Source organism: Capra hircus, chromosome 9 (assembly GCF_001704415.2).
Source record: "Capra hircus breed San Clemente chromosome 9, ASM170441v1, whole genome shotgun sequence".
Lineage (NCBI taxonomy): Eukaryota > Metazoa > Chordata > Mammalia > Artiodactyla > Bovidae > Capra > Capra hircus.
Genome location: NC_030816.1, coordinates 30,214,806 through 30,231,371, shown reverse-complemented (window position 1 = coordinate 30,231,371; position 16,566 = coordinate 30,214,806). Strand labels below are relative to the sequence as shown.

General features: G+C 48.8%; 1 protein-coding gene across 2 annotated transcripts in view; it reads right to left on the bottom strand.

The window, feature by feature from the left end:
* The window catches only part of BEND3 (BEN domain containing 3), a 33,667-nt gene extending 17,502 nt beyond the window's left edge, over positions 1-16,165 (bottom strand). The window contains exons 1-2 of one of the 2 annotated variants that reach the window (XM_018053103.1): positions 15,888-16,165; positions 64-111 (exon numbers count right to left, since the gene is read on the bottom strand). In XM_018053103.1, coding sequence (XP_017908592.1) covers positions 64-100 — 37 coding nt within the window. In that variant the 5' untranslated portion in view covers positions 101-111; positions 15,888-16,165. Of the gene's footprint in view, positions 1-63; positions 112-2,399; positions 2,801-15,887 lie in introns of those variants that run through there. The other variant, XM_005684604.3, reaches the window with a different exon arrangement.

The following is a 16,566-nucleotide window of genomic DNA, read 5'->3' as shown; positions in this document are numbered from 1 at the left end:
ATATATCTCGAAAAAAAGTTTTAAGTTAAACTACTTTTTAAAAAGAGGCTTTTCTTTTTTTACCTTCTTCTACATCTTCACTGAATTCAGTTGCGTTCATCTTCTGTTCCACTAAAAGAAAAGACAAAGGCAAAGTCTTGACTTATTGTTTATTTTTTAAAATTTCACCCACCCGTAAGAAATTCCCTTACCCTCCCAACCCTGGCTCTGGGTAATAGAAGGGTAAGTGGATATGACTCTGCAACATTGAGGAAACCTGTATCCTCTTGTTTGCAAATGCTCAGAAGCAGCCACGCCTCCTGTGCACCTGCTGGGAGTTCTTCTCCAAGACTTTATGTGGGCAGAATGCATCTTAAAGCATCAGCTGAGAGCCACTTATGAAATGAAAGGGTCTGAGAAACTCAAGGCTTACAAAGGACCTCAGTTTGGACGATCTGTCAGTCCCTGCCTTAAACATCTAACCACAATGTAAAAAGGCTGACAAAGGTCCACAGCAGGCTGTGGAGCCTGTGAACCTGAGCTGAGGTCCTAAGATTCCAGGTGGTCCAAAAAAGACCTATGCTGTCCATGAGGGTGGCCACTAGTCATGTGTGGCTCCAGAGGACTCGAAATGTGGCCAGTCCAAATGAAGATATGGTGTAAGATACATGCTGGATTTCAAAGACTCAGCAGGGCAAAAAGAATGTAAAAATATCTCGTTAATAATTTTATACTGATTACATGTTAAGATGATAATATTTCAGATTTATTGGTCTAAGTATTAAAATTAATTTCACCTTTTTAAAAATGGCACCGAGAATAGTGCCATACATTATAGCACTATGTGAGTGCCACTAGAAAGTTTAAAATCGCACATGCGGCTTTCACTACTGTTATTGGATGATGCTGGTCTAGCCCTTTCTTCAGAAGCAAGAGAGAGGCACTATGGGTTCTTAAAGCTCCTGAGCTCCATATAATCTGGTCCCAACCACTCTATTTATTGATGAGGGAATGAGATTGGAGGGGTTGGCGGTACCTCCTTTGTACGGGCTGCAGGGTCTGGTGGAGAATCAGGGGCTGGTTTCCCTGCCCCAGCCGAAATGGAATGGACATCATGGTTAAAAGCACCATTACGCCTTTGAGATTCCCCAAATGACGTGACAGCATGTCCACAAATAGGATAAAGTATAAATGAGGTAGTAATGTTGGAAAAGAATATACATGACAGCCTTTACTGATGACGTTGAGGAGCTGTGGTTCTTTCCACTGGTGAAGCTGCCTGCAAGTACTGGGTGCCCATTCCAGTTACTGGTCAGAGGGCAGCAGGCGTAACTTCACGAAATCTGTATAAGGAAGAGGGATGCCATCTACAAAGTTCAGTAAACCATTCACCAAGCAGCTGTGGAATGATGAGCGGTCCCGTTTTAGACAGGTCAGTGGAGGGACAGAGGATGACCTGTGCACAGGCTGACAACTTCAAAGGTCACTAATAACAGCAACGTACAATGCCTGGCACTGTTCTCAGTCATCACAATTAGTTCATGACAGGAACAAGGTTTTCATCTCTGTGTTACTACTTTTCAAAGGAATGAATAGGAAATTTTAAGATTTATTTGAAACTGAAATTAATTGCTACTTACTAAACTATCTACTATCTGAAAAATACACGCAGGGAGATTGAGTGAATACAGACAATGAGTCAGGCAACTTCAAGGGGCCAAGAACTACTTTATCAGAGCTGAATTGTTATCAAAGACAATCTCTACTGTATTCCAGGGAAATAGACCTCAAGTCTGGGTGTCTCTGAGGGAGAGTTCCAAGTAGGCAGCAGGGCATCAGCACTCTTTTCAGACAGCAAGGTTGGCCAATGCTGGGCAGAAACTCAGGCCTGACTGGTAAAGGGCTTCTCAAGGAGATGAGAATGAGCCTCCCCACCCCAGCCTTGACCAAGACTGGGCTGCCACCTGCCCCTGGAGACCCTACCGCACCGCCAGAACTGGTCTCCTCGAGTGAGAAACGGCCGAATGGCAGCGGAGGAGAGTGCAGGGTGGCTGGACAGGGCACAGTGACATTCTGGAGAGGAGAGGCAGGAAAGGGAGAAGGCGGCACAAGGTTTATTCGGGGTGGTACAGGGTGGAAATCCACAAAGCCTCTCCGGCTAACCAGAAAGCATGAAAAGGACAAGTGACTCCTAGAGGAAAAGAAAACGGGAGTTGATGAGAAAACCTGGCAGAGAATCACAGGCGCCGAGCAAAGATGGTCTGGATAGCTGACACTCCACTGCAGAGAAGCGGCGAGCGTGGTAGTCCCCATGAGGGTGCAACTCGGTGAGCGCCACCATGCCACGCCACCAGCTCAGCACCTGAATCCCGAGCTCCCCTGCTTCCCGAGGCAGAAGGCGATGAAGGAAGGGTACACACCTGAGCCGCCCGCGGGTGGCAGGAGAGCCGGAGGGGGCTGCGCAGCCTCGTGGGTGAGGTGGGAGGCAGGGGTGGCGGCTTCCTGGGCACTCAGAGTGCATCTGCTTTGGAAAACATTTCCGTGTTCATTTATAGACGAGCGACAGATGCTAGATTAGCACAGAAGTCACCCAGAATGCAGTGTGGTGGGCCCCTTCTCTCCCAGACAGTGAAGAAGCCGTGCTCATTGAGAAGCAGGGCAATGTCCCATCTGCAAGGCCTGGAAAACTAAGCGCCTCTGGCTCCTGTGGTGGGGAGTGAGGTGAGGGCCCCCACTCACATCCCTGGCCTGCAAACTTGGGGCCCGGTGCTGCCCGGCCACTTCATGTGGCCTCCATCTCACCCTGGGCGATTTCAATCCCAATTTTACCAATAAAGAAGACCGAGGGCATACACCTTCAATATTTACCATTTTTATTCGTCATACTTCAATGAAGCTGAAAAATTATTTTTATGTCATTCTGATTACAGAAATAAAGAATTTGACTACTGGAAGGGGAAGCAAGTACTTGATCAGTATCACGCGACTAATAGGTGGTAGAATTAGGATTCAAACCAAATCTGTGTGTATCTCCAGTCAGCCACTGTGAGAGGGAATAATAGAATTTGCATTCTTCTGTTAAGGTTCTTCTGATGAACACCGAGGGCAGTTTCCAGCCTTGGAGTTCTCTGACCACTAGCAGCTGGAAATCTTTCACCTCCATGTCACTACCAGGAAGACGAGGCTGCTCTGTGCTTATACAGACTCCACAATTTGGAAGTATCTACAAGAAGGATGGGATGTGTGGGTCGCTTCCAGGTATCCCGAGCTGACGTACAGACAGCGCATCAACACCATCCCATCCCTCCACTTCCTGGTCACCTGCCAGATGAAGGTCACAAGGCTGTGCATCCTGGGCGGACACTAAACACCCGCATGCCAAGCATGCCACAGAAATTCCTTTCGCTTACACAACTATAGGTTCTGTAAGAGCTGCCAACTACTGCAGCATTCCCCACCAAGCTGCTAGGATCACAACCTCCTTTGCCTGCAGGTCTTTGGAGCATTTGTTTTACCGTTCTCTCCTTCTTAAAATCCTCTTATCCCTTCACCAGGAATCTCAAAATGTGAGACAGTCTAACCATGCATCCCTGTGTCCCTGAAAATCAGCTCCATGTTCCTGCCCAAGCGAAAGGGGTGTGTGTCGCTTGCTGCTGCCTCTAGTTAAAACGCACAGGTCCTAAGACACAGATGACCTCTGGGAGGGTAACTCTCAAACAGGACTAATTTCCAGTGAAGTGAAGTAGCTCAGTCATATCTAACTCTTTGCGACCCCATGGACTGTAGCCCACCAGGCTCCTCCATCCATGGAATTTTCCAGGCAAGAGTACTGGAGTGGGTTACTATTTCCTTCTCCAGGGGATCCTCCTGACCCAGGGATAGAACCTAGGTCCCCCCCATTGCAGGCAGACACTTTACCGTCTGAGCCACCAGGGAAGCCCGATCTCCAGTAGTTACTCCAATTAGTGAAAATGCTAGTTTTTTGTTTAACCAAATAGCCTAGAAAGCCTCAGGTGAGGTGACCATCACTGGTAAAGAAAGGTTTTAAATACTGCACAACTCATAGCAGTATACATAGAGTATATACAATTTTGTTAGAATATCCAATAGTCTCTATCTTCCTTCACAGGGTGAGAGGATAGTGTAATCCCAAATGTTTAAGAAACAACAGGATGCTTGAGACACTCAAATACCAAATTACAAAGGATAAGTTGCTTAAATTGGCTACATAAATGCAGTAGCCCTGGGAGGCCTACCTCTGGGCCTCATGCTGGAAAAATGGCTGAATCTGCCTCCTGCCTATCCCGGCTGGGAGCTGGAAGTGAGGGCGGAGTGAGACAAGGGGCGGGCGGAGCAGTGAGAACCAGTCACTGGTGTTTCCAAAGAGCCAGTTCTAAGAGATCCCACAAAGAAGTGGAAAAGCAGAAAAGACTTACCAATTATAGATAACTGAGAGAGTGCACTTTATAAAGAGAAGACACTTAAAGTCTTCTTTTCTTTTGACTAGATACACACGCATCTGAAAATTCAAAAGGTATAAAAGGACATTGGTTAAAAAAGCTCCCTGTTCTCCAGTCACTGGGTTATTAGTCTCTTGGAAACGTCTCATTGGTCTTTCTGAGTTTTTCCATAGACGCTCTGTACCAGAGGTTCTCAAAATGGGACGTCAGTTGCCTGCACGGACTGCGTGTCTCTCCCCAACTTCAGCACTAGTGGAGTCAAGCTGGTAACTTGCAATTGTTGGTGGTGGGAACTTATACCATAGAAACTGACATTTGTATAAACCTTGGGTTCTGGGCTTTCTTTTTTTTTTTCCTTTTTGGAGAGCCTGTTTACCAGCACATCCAAGGCCCTTTCACAAGGTCCATGAAATCAAAACTATTTTCATTACACTGGGGTGCTGTTGCCGCCTTCATTTCAGAGGTGTGCTACATGATACTTTATTAGGCAGAAGACTGGATACAGAGGCAGATATAAAACCTCTGCAATCTTCGATTAAGTCTAATACTAAAGAGATTTGCAAAAGACGTAAACAATCCCACTTTTTCACTTATTTTCTTTGGAAAAATATTTTTTTTCCATAAAAAAATAATATCGACATTAATTCATGATCCCCTGGAGAAGGGAATGGCAATCCATTCCAGTATTCTTGCCTGGAGAATTCCATGGACAGAGGAGCCTGGTGGGCCGTAGAGGGTGGCAAAGAGTGGGACGAGACTGAGTGACTAACCCTTTCACTTTTCATTTTTTTTTTTTGGTAATGGATTTATTTTTCAATGAATTGGTAAATAAATATTTAAACTCTTTTTTTTAGTTTCTACCATGTAAATATTGACAGGAACCCATATAAACAAAAGTTCTTTGGGGGTCCTCAATAATTTTTAAAGGTAAAAAAGGATCTTGAGACTAAAAGGTTTAAGATCCTTGTTCCTTGCTTCTTTGGCTTAATGTATCACGAAAATCTCTGTACCAGTTCTTATTTTAGTTTAAGTTCTCCTAGAAGCAGATTTTGATACGAGGATTTGGACAGAGTCGTTTCTCTGGGAGAAGACAGAGAAGGGCTGAAAATCAGTAAGGGGGCCTGTTAACGGGCTGCCGGTGGGTGAGCTCCTGCCTGAGGACGGCACTGAGGTGCTAACAGAGATGTGGCCCAACAGGGGTGTGGGGAGAGCAGAGGGGCTCCCCAGCTCACCTGGGCACCCCCGGAAGGCGGAAGCCCCACTGCGCCATGCCCTTCCAGCTCCTCCCCACGCTGCCCAGTGCCACTCCACAAAGACTCCATGCAAAAGACGGCTGCCTACACCACGGAGGAGGCTGTGCTGCGAGCTCTACTGGGTGGACACGAGCTAACAGGCCGAGGAGGGGGACGCTCTTCTTAGGCTCATTTTACAAGTGAGGAAACTGAGGCAGTTTCAGAGGCAGATGGGGCCTCAGAAATCATCTTGGGTGGCTCAGTGGTAAAGAATGCAGGAGACACGGGTTTGATTGCTGGTCCGGGAAGACCCCACGTGCTGTGGAGCAACTGAGCCTGTGCTCTAGAGCAGGAGCTGCAACCGCCGCAGCCGCTCACCCTAAAGCCTGTTCTCTGCAACAAGAGAAAAGCCATGTGGCACTGAAGAGCCGGTACAGCCAAAAATAAAGAAAATTATTTCAAAAAGAGAAATCTTGTTTAATAGGCGTGATACCCAAGGCTCAGAGAGGTTAGTTAGTAGCATGCTCAAGATCCTACGTCGGGAGTCGCTCCCAGGAGCCCTGTGCTTTAGTGGTTACACTCCCCACTGAGTGACAGCTGCTGGTGGGGTGACTGTCCTCTGTGCAGAGGGGATCGACCGACCGTACAGCTTATTTACAGGGATCGAAGCCAACATAGGGTACAGATGGGAGGGCCTGGAGGATGAAGATGGAGCTCTGGGAACTTCTGTTGGGAGGGGACAATGGGTAAACACCAGATGATAACAGGGACAGGAAGGAAAGAGCAGTCAGAACCTCAAGGTTAGAAGATATTACATTGAAGTTTCTATAACAACCATAACTCCCATCTAATAAACACAGGCCGCATGCCACAGCTGTGTAGAAGACCACTGGTACTTACAATTTTGTGACCTGGATACAAATAATTTTAAATTGATATATACTTTCAAGATTTCTCCCCCGCCTTTGGGGGAAGAAATAACACTAAGTATTTGCTTGAAGAAAGTATTTGCTCTGGAAATAATGCTGCCAATGTTTAAATGGGTGTATCTTGATCTTCTTCATCACTTTCAGCTCCTAAAAAGACCTACAGCCAATCTTTCTGTCACTGAGAGCCCCACACACTTGAAAATTATGATAGGAAACAAGCAAAGGTCAGAAGTGCAAAGAACCTGGGCTGGGGGTCTTTAACGCGGAGCTGATCTCAGATGAAGCACAGGCAGGAACTCTAGTGTCAGGCTCCCGGGGCAGAGTAGCTTCAGCCGTTGCCGGTGGTGGTTTAGTCACTCAGTTGTGCCCAACTCTTGCGACCCCATGGACTGACCGTAGCCCTGCCAGGCTCCTCTGTCCATGGGATTTTCCAGGTAAGAATACTGGAGTGGGTTGCCATTTCCTTCTCCAGGGCATCTAATTACTCATAAATTCACAAAAAGCTGCAGAAAAAATGGAAGGGACAACAAACTCAATAGGACCTGGATTGAGACCACCTTTGATCTCTATTGTTATTTCCAATATACAAAGTCAGAAAGTCAACTGCTAGACATTTTTCCCAACACAACTTCTAAATCTCTACTGACAGGAGGAACTGAGCATTAAATTAAGTGTAAAGATTCAAAATCAATTGTTCATCACAGAGCCACATAGTCAATAACAACATACTTCAGAGTTCACTGGGGATATCTCTATAATCAAAAAATGCCATAAAGCAGACAGAAGAAAACATTCCAAAATGTTAATTACCTCCAATTAGGATGATTATGGAAAATTCTCTTCAGTTTCCTCTACTTTCCAAACATTTTACAGTGAGCATGCAATTCTTTGAAAATGAGACTTTTTTAAAATAAAAAAATAATGTTTTCCAACCTTCACTGCCTAGCCATGTCATATTCTAAGTTATACCCATAACAGCAACAAGCTAAGAATATAAAATCAAATCCATTCAAGCACTGAAATTACTAATGCTCTAAGAAACAATACAATGACTGACAAACTAGTGCAGACCTTTCATTTTGTAACTGTCCCTGAATTACTGACTCTGAAAGTGTAAAAAACTCCTCAATATGGAGTAAGGGGGAGATCAGAAAAAAGTCTCAGCTCAAAAGCCCAGGTGTGAACAAGAAGGTGAAAAGATCAGCTTTGAACACTAAGGAAATATCGTTTCCTTGTGGCTATATTATAGGCTTCATCAGTTCACTGCATGATATGTTGGGAGTGTTTTTAGAAATAAGCCAAATCCATTCATGGGATGGGGGAAGAAAAAAACACCCAAGCCTGGACCAAGTACTCCGGATCAGGGACCCAAGCTGAGTGCTGAAGTCGGGGCATTTAGAGAGTCTGTGGTTGTGGCAAGCCACTCCAGTGTTCTTGCCTAGAAAATCTCATGGACGGAGGAGCCTGGTAGGCTGCAGTCCACGGGGGCGCTACTAGTCGGACACAACTGAGCGACTTCACTTTCACTTTTACGCATTGGAGAAGGAGATGGCGACCCACTCCAGTGTTCTTGCCTGGGAGAATCCCAGGGACAGCGGAGCCTGGTGGGCTGCTGTCTATGGGGTCACAGAGAGTCGGATACGACTGAAGCGACTTAGCAGTGGTTGTCCAGGGAAGCACCTTAGCAATTCTCCAGCCAGGCTTGCTGGGTTCCTGCTTTCTGGATGACGGCTGGCCCCTTCGGGGCTCTCTCAGGTCTGTGCCTGAGTACCTTGGAAGACTTCTTACCCACACTTGGAGCCCTCCTTCTCTGACTTCTCAAAACCAGACTAAACTGGGCAAATCAGGGGCCTGCTCCAGGGGCCGTGGCTCCAGGGTGAAGCAGCAGGATTCAGAGTGGAGAGGGAAGGGGAGGTCTGGGGAGCTGAGGAGTGGCTGGGCCACCAAGGAAGGAGTGTGCCGAGGTCACTGGCTCGAAGTGTGTCATAAGGAGTCACGTGAGAATCTGCCAGAGGTGGTGTGGTGGGGTGTCTTTGTTAGGAGCTGGATGCAAGACCACAGCAAAGCAAGCAGGCTTGGAGGTCCCTTGGCAAAGCCCTCTGCCTGCACAGGATCACTGGGCTCTTGGGTTCTTCCCTAAACGCCCCACAGATTTCCAAAGAAATATGTCCTCCACGGCTGCCCCCAGGGGCTGGGAGTCACCTGAAGTGCCTCAGTTGAGAGACTCTAGCCCAGACTAATCAGAGGCGCCGGAGGCTTGTGGCTGCCCGAGTCACACAGGACAAGCACCAGGCCCAGAAATGGGAAGTACTTGGGCTTCCTGAAACCTCGACGTGCAAATCCCGGCCGGCTGACTCAGACCTCTGCTCCACCGCCTCGGAAATGTCCACAGGACTTAGGACTCGCCTCACAATGAGGTTCGTCCCCAAGACCTGGCCCAGCTGTGCACCCTCAGGCTAGCCTGGAGCAAGTCCTCCTGACCTCCATTCCTGTTTCCAGAAGCAAAGTAAGGCGAATTTGCACTCCCCCAGGGCCTCCTTGAGAACCTGAGCCCCAGAACAGGAGTGATAAGAGCCTGTGCCCTGCCACATACAAAGGGTAAAGCAGGGAGAACAGGCCCAGACCATTTCAATGGTATTATCAATAAAATACAGGCCAGGATTTAAACAGTTTATACTTCGGGCGCGGGGGGGGGGGGGGGGGGGGGGGGCTTCCCCGGTGGCTCAGAGGGTAAAGAATCTGCCTACAATGTGGGAGACCTGAGTTGATCCCTGGATCAGGAAGATCCCCTAGAGGAGACCATGGCAGCCCACCCCAGTATTCTTGCCTGGAGAAGTCCATGGACAGAGGAGCCTGATGGACTACAGCCAATGGGGTCAGAAAGAGTTGGACACGACTGAGAGACTAAGCTGTTAACGGAAAGCCACATGATCTGACTTCGTGAAACCTCCCCATTGCAGGTCATACTGATTTTTAAAAATTAAAACATAGAAAAGGAGGACAGGGGTGGGATGGGGTGGAGGTTCAAGATGGAGGGGACATATGTACACCTGTGTCTGATCATGCTGATGAATGGCAGAAACTAACACAATATTGTAAAGCAATTATCCTCCAATTAAATTTTTTTTTTTAAAGGAAGACATCAGCTAACATTCATGTAGCACTGGCTCCAAGGTCTAAGTTTTACACGTTCACCTGTGCAATCCTGGCAAAAATCCTCTTACTTCGCAGGCAGAGAAGTGGGAGGCAGCAGGCTGTGCCTCCGTTGGAGTGCTCCAGAGAGCAAGCCGAGGGAAAGAGGTGGGGTGGACTCATGCTGGCTTTCCAGCAAGAGCTGGGACTAAAGACGACTCAACCATCCCTGCTTGGCCTTCTCCCTTCCTTACTGAGCATACATCTGTAGGCTGGGCTCAGATGCAGAAGCAAGTCAACAGGCCAAATAGGCCTTTGGATTACCAAGTACAGCTGATCAGTACAGCTGATGTGGAAGAAAATGAACTCCCTACTAAACTTCAGGGGCAGACAGAGCTGGGTTCTATCTAACCCTGGCTTCACCTACCTTTAGCTTCTACCGCTGGGCCAGAGGCTTTCCCAGCCAAGCCTTGGTGCTTTCTTATGTAAAAGGAGCTACACACCACTACCTTACCTCCTAGACTCTGTGAAAACCACAGAGGAGAAAGTGCCTGGCATACAGCACTCAGTAAATGCTACTTAGTATAAAGTCTTTTTTTTTTTTAAGATATGTTAAGCGCATTTTAATAGTGAATATTTTTAATATTTTTAAAAATTAAAATAAAATGGTTTAAAACTCTGAAAAAGTTTTGTAATGTTTCTTTCAAATAAAAGAAAAAAGAAACATTACACTGGAAAGGAAGAAATCAAAATGCTCTCCCTAAGGACAGGAAGAATGTTCCCATGCCACCCACCCTTACTGGGCTCAGTCTCTGGGTCTGCAGGGATGGCTGGGAGCCTCGGTGCTCTCAGAACCCAGCCCTTTAGGCAGTGGCATCCTGCCCATGGGACTTGCAGGACATGTTTGTAATTTGTCTTTATTTTTAGACACATCTGCAAATGCAGTTTGAAAAATACCAGTCTTCAGAAAACCAGGGCAATTTCCCCCTGAGTTTTTCTAAAGCTGTAATTGTCACTTCCCTCTTGACTCTGTCAGAGCACAGCCTTGTCTTTCGGCGCACAGCGAAGGACAACCTCACAGCCTGCGATGTGGCGTCTCACCCTTCAGACACTGCATTTTCTGAATGAGACTAAATGTGACGTCTTTCTCAGCTAAGGGCTTCTGCTTATTAAGCCCTCCCTGGCTTCACAAAGGACTGGCTACCTCCTTTGACATCAGTGGTAGGAGGTGTCAGACTCTGCTTTTAACTTTAACCTTGGCGTCCAGAAACTGGGGTCAAGGAGAAAAGGAAGGCCAGCATATCCCAGCAGCCACCCACGTGACGGACTGGACAATGGTGACTAACTTTCCTAGCGATATAAGCAGAGTTTCCTCTATACTTCCCACTTTTACAAATGTGCCGTCTTGTGACCACATGAGCTAATTGCTAAACCCCCACATCCCCTGCCTCCCTCCTTCAGGTTACTAGCTCCATGCTCAAACCAACCGCCCCTTGCAAACAAGAAAAGACCAACTGAGCAATCAGTGCCTTTACAGATACCGATGCTGCAATGGTGTTTCACTGGCCACTGATAACAGAAAATCAGAGGAGAGGAGAGGAGAGGAGAGGAGAGGCGGCGGTTAGTAGAGAAAAACACCTTGTAAGGGCTGATTTTAAGAACAGTCAGCCTTCCAATCTGTGGGTTCCTAATCCGAGGATATGGAGGACTTGCTCTAAGAGACTTTGAGCATCTGGAGATTTGGAATCTGAAAGGGGCCCTGTATCCAATTCCACACAAATATTGAGAGTATGACCCAGCAATCCCACTGCTGGGCATACACACCGAGGAAACCAGAATTGAAAGAGACACGCGTACCCCAATGTTCATCGCAGCACTGTTTATAATAGCCAGGACATGGAAGCAACCTAGATGTCCATCAGTAGATGAATGGATAAGAAAGCTGTGGTACACATACACAATGGAGTATTACTCAGCCATTAAAAAGAATACATTTGAATGAGTTCTAATGAGGTGGATGAAGCTGGAGCCTATTATACAGAGTGAAGTAAGCCAGAAAGAAAAACACCAATACAGTATACTAACGCATATATATGGAATTTAGAAAGATGGTAACGATAACGCTGTATGCGAGACAGCAAAAGAGACACAGATGTATAGAACAGTCTTTTGAACTCTGTGGGAGTTGGAGAGGGTGAGATGATTTGGGAGAATGGCACTGAAACATGTATAATATCAAGTAAGAAACGAATCGCCAGTCCAGGTTCGATGCAGGATACAGGATGCTTGGGGCTGGTGCACTGGGATGACCCAGGGAGATGGTATGGGGAGGGAAGTGGGAGGGGGGTTCAGGATGGGGAACACGTGTACACCCGTGGCGGATTCATGTTGATGTATGGCAAAACCAATACAATATTGTAAAGTAAAAAAAATAAATAATTCTAACATTTGACTTAAGAAAATAAACAAATACTGAGAGACGGCTGTACACGTGTTTCAGGTGGAATTAAATATGGAAGAAGAGGGAAAGAGAACTGCCATACGACCCAGCAATCCCACTGCTGAGCATATAAACCGAGGAAACCAGAATCGAAAGAGACATGTTCACCCCAATGTTCACTGCAGCACTGTTTACAATAGCCAGGACATGGAAACAATCCAGATGTCCATTAGCAGATGAATGGATAAGAAAGCTGTGGTACATATACACAATGGAGTATTACTCGGCTATTAAAAAGAATGCATTTGAATCCATTCTAATGAGGTGGATAAAACTGGAGCCTATTATACAGAGTGAAGTAAGCCAGAAAGAAAAACACCAATACAGTATACTAACACATATATATGGAATTTAGAAAGATGGTAATGATGACTTTATATGCGAGACAGCAAAAGACTCACAGATATAAAGAACAAACTTTTGGACTCTGTGGGAGAAGGTGAGGGTGGGATGATTTGAGAGAATAGCACTGAAACACGTATATTACCATATGTGAAATAGATGGCCAGTCCACGTTCCATACATAAGATAGGGCGCTCAGGGTCGGTGCACTGGGACGACCCTGAGGGCTTGGGATGGGAGGGAGGAGGGAGGGGGGTTCAGGATGGGGGACACATGCACACCCATGGCTGATCCATGTCAATGAATGGCAAAAAGCACTACAATACTGTAAAGTAATTACCCTCCAATTAGAATAAATTAATTAAACAAAAAATATATAAGTTGAACAAATGAAAAAACAAAAAATGGAGGAAGAGTATGTTACCAGGTGAGCTGCTGAGAAAATTCAGCTGTAAAACAACAGTGTATGGGACTTCCCTGGCAGTCCAGAGGTTAAGACTCCATGCTTCCAATGCAGGGGGTGCAGGTTTGGTCCCTGGTCAGGGAACTAAGATCTCATAAGGTCCAGGCAAAAAATAAATAAATAATTTAAAAAGATAACAACAGTTTGTAAAATGTCTGATCATTCAGTGACTAATATACCAGGCATTAACACCAGTCCAAGTGAAATTGCACCACTCCTGTTTGACACATTGAAGGCCTGATGCCAGGGTGGAGAGCCCTTAGCTAGGCATGTGCAGGTCATGTGTGGCAGCTCATTCCAGAAACCACCACAAGAGCCTGGACTGAAATAATAATGCTGCAAGAGATACTGGAACATCAGAAGGGGAAAAGCCACTGTTCAATGTGCCGAGGAAAGGAACAGCAAGGTAATGCTCACAAAGCACATAAAATATCCGTGTGTGTCTGTGACTTTAAATTTTATTTTTTAAAATTACCATACAGTAAAATTTACTCTCTGGCTGGGGGGGTGGGTGGGGAGGAGAGGGCATACATACCTATGAAAGGTAACACAGATGTACATATCCCTGTAGCAACCATCAAGAGGATACAGAAAAGTTCCACCATCGCCAAAGCGGATTCTACAAATAATTCCCCCAAACTTGCTTTAGCCAATAATAGGCACAATGAATAACAGGGGAGGAACCATAATTTGTCATCAAAATTAAGTGCCAGGAAAAACAAACACACACTCCAACCTCCCATACACTGAATTTTTTTGCTGGTTGACTAGTAGCCTTCATGTGTCTCTACATTATAAAATTTGAGGTATTTACAGGCCACATCCCTCTATTTTTTCACCATGGAATCAATACAATTCATAAACGCATGTTATTTCTTGTTGCTTCAGGGCTTTCCAGACAAGTGGCTGGTGGGACATTCCTGCAGGAGATTTAAAATTTCACCTAATCAAACCACTGTTAGGGTAGATTCCAGTTCTTTTCTTCCTAATTATTAGACATTCTCCTCTTCTTTTGCTCACTTAAGGGATGCTTAAGAACTCAGAAGTTTGCAAGTGGGTAAAGTAAATGCGTCTAAGTGGTACCTTTAACAGATTACTGAGATGCTGACCAGCTGGTCTACTAGGTCCTAAGTGGTCTTGCTTTTGGAGGTTACTAATGCTTTGTGCATGATGGGAGATGGGAAGGACATAAAACTTTGTTAAATCCCTTCAACAAGGAAATGGCCTCTATGGCAATATCCACATTCAGCTGTGGAGTTATGTGACAGATGTTTTAAAGGCTCTGGTTTTTCCATAAATTTATTTCAAGGGCCATGAGCATGCCAGCCAGCCCACTAATAGAAACAGGATACACTGGTCCTCTTTCTCCTGGAATCCAAGAGGTTCTCCATATTCATTTAGCAAAAATTTACTGAGCACCTACTAAGTTATCAGATCCTGGGTTAGTGGCTGGGGATGTAAATCTGTTAAGATATAAAATCTCACACAACCTCAGTACTGAGGGAAGGAACATGAAACTGGAAACTAAGGATGGATGGTTTAAAAGGGGGGTGGGGGAGGAAAGAAAAACCAAAGGGAGTGTGGAGTGTGCATAACAACAAAAGCCCTCCTCGGTCCCAGTCCTGGGACAACAGGAGCCAGCCCCAGCCAGAGAATTCACTTCCTTGCCTCAGTTTCCCACAGCCTCAGCTTCTGGGCACTCCACGTGTTGTCCCTTGGCACGGGGAACAGTTAATAAGTTAGAAAAGTTACGTTAAGAAGGTGAACTTGAATGTTTCTGACGCTGAAGCGCACAGCCCTCTTTCCGCACATCCTCTCCCAGTTGGCATTTGAGTGTAAAATTCTTCCAGACAGGCCACCTGAGCACTCAAATTCCTTTACCTCTGAAAAAACACCTTGGGAAAAAACGTTTCGGCACGCAAGGCCCTGACGGGCAATGCAGCACAACTCACGGGCGCGGCGTGCACCAAGTCTGCGTGGGAATCACGTTTACAAGAAAGAGGGGGGGGGCGGTCACGAGGGGCGGCGGGCGCCAGGGCTCCGGTTCCGCGGCCGGCCGAGAAGGCCTCGCGCCAGTCGGGCGCACGCCCAAGGCGCCGGGCCCGCCTCCAGCTCCCGGGCAGCGGGAACCGCGAACCGCGCCGTGGACGGCCCGGGAGGGAGCGCCGCGCCCCCTGGCGGCGGGGCCCGTCCCTGTCCGCTGCCGGTCGCCGGCCGTCGCCGCCGCGGGCCTGCCTCGCTCCATTTGCTGACTCCGGAGGCAGCGTCCCTCCGAGCGGCGGCTTCTCGGGCCTCCCGCTCCCCGCTCCGTATCTCCCTCCAGTCCCCGCCCCCTACTCCTGCTCTGACACCCCCCTTTTGCACGCCGAGCCCGTTCCCAGCCGCAGCCCGGCGGAGCGCGGACACCGAGTCCGCCGCTGGCTTCGCAGAGCCTTCCGGCGGCCCCGGCCGCTCCATCGCGGCGCCCGGCAGGGGTGCGGGGCCGGCGCGCGGCGCGAGTGGGGCGGTGGCGGCGCGGACTGTTCCACTGCGCGTTCCCCCCCGCCCCCGCGCGGCGCGCGTGCTCCCCGGAACGCCATGGAGCCGCCGCGTTCCGAGCGGGCACAAAGGGGCGCGCGGCACAATGGGCGCGGCGAGCCCGTGGGCGCCCGGCGCCCGCTCCGGCGACTCGGCCCTGCGCGGGGGTGGGCGTCCCTCCCGGCGAGCGCTCTCCGGGCAGCCCCCCTACGCGTCCCCTCCCCTGCTCCCGCCCCCCCCCCCACCCCGGCATGGATGTTGCAGCCACTCGCCCGTCCGTCTGCTCCGGAGCCGCCGCCACCGCGCGGCCGGCTTGAACCGCCCCGCACTTACCTGGGACACGAGTTCTGTACTTTGCAGAGCGGGCCCGCGCCGAGTTGGGGCGCCACGTGGGGGGTAGGGGGAGCGCGGGGCTGCGGAGTGGGGGCCGCGCGCGGAGGGCCAGGCCGGGGCGGCCCGGGGAGTTGCTGGGGGCAGCGGGCGGGCGCCGTGTATTTTCCCCTCTCTTTGTGTGTGTCCGTGCGCTGCGCTCTCGCGTGACGTGACGGGACTCCGTGTGTCATTTCCGCACAAGGACACAGGAGCCCCCGCTGCAGTGGAACCACAACCCCTCCGCCCCCACCCCCAGCCCGCCCCTCCCCCTCAGCGGGGCACACGCGGGACCGGCGGCGGCGCTCGGGCGTGAACGGCCGCGGCAGGGAGCTGGGGCGCGCACTCCCGGGACCCGGGCGGCCCAGCGCGCTCATCCGGTGCCGCGCCGCTCCACGTGGGCCCGCGCCCGCTGCCTGGGGCGGGGGGCGGCGGCCGCGCACCCACGGTGCGCCGGGCCAGCGCCGGCTAACAATGTACTCGGCACATCGTGTGTTCTCCCCCCGCGACTCATTTCTCTAAAACGTGGTTTCTCAGACCCGAGGAGTTTGACCTGAAAAGCCTCTTTTTCTACTTTTTTTTTTTTTTTTTCCCCTCTGCGGATCGGCGACTGTGCGGAGCGCCTCCCTCCGCGCCCGCGCCT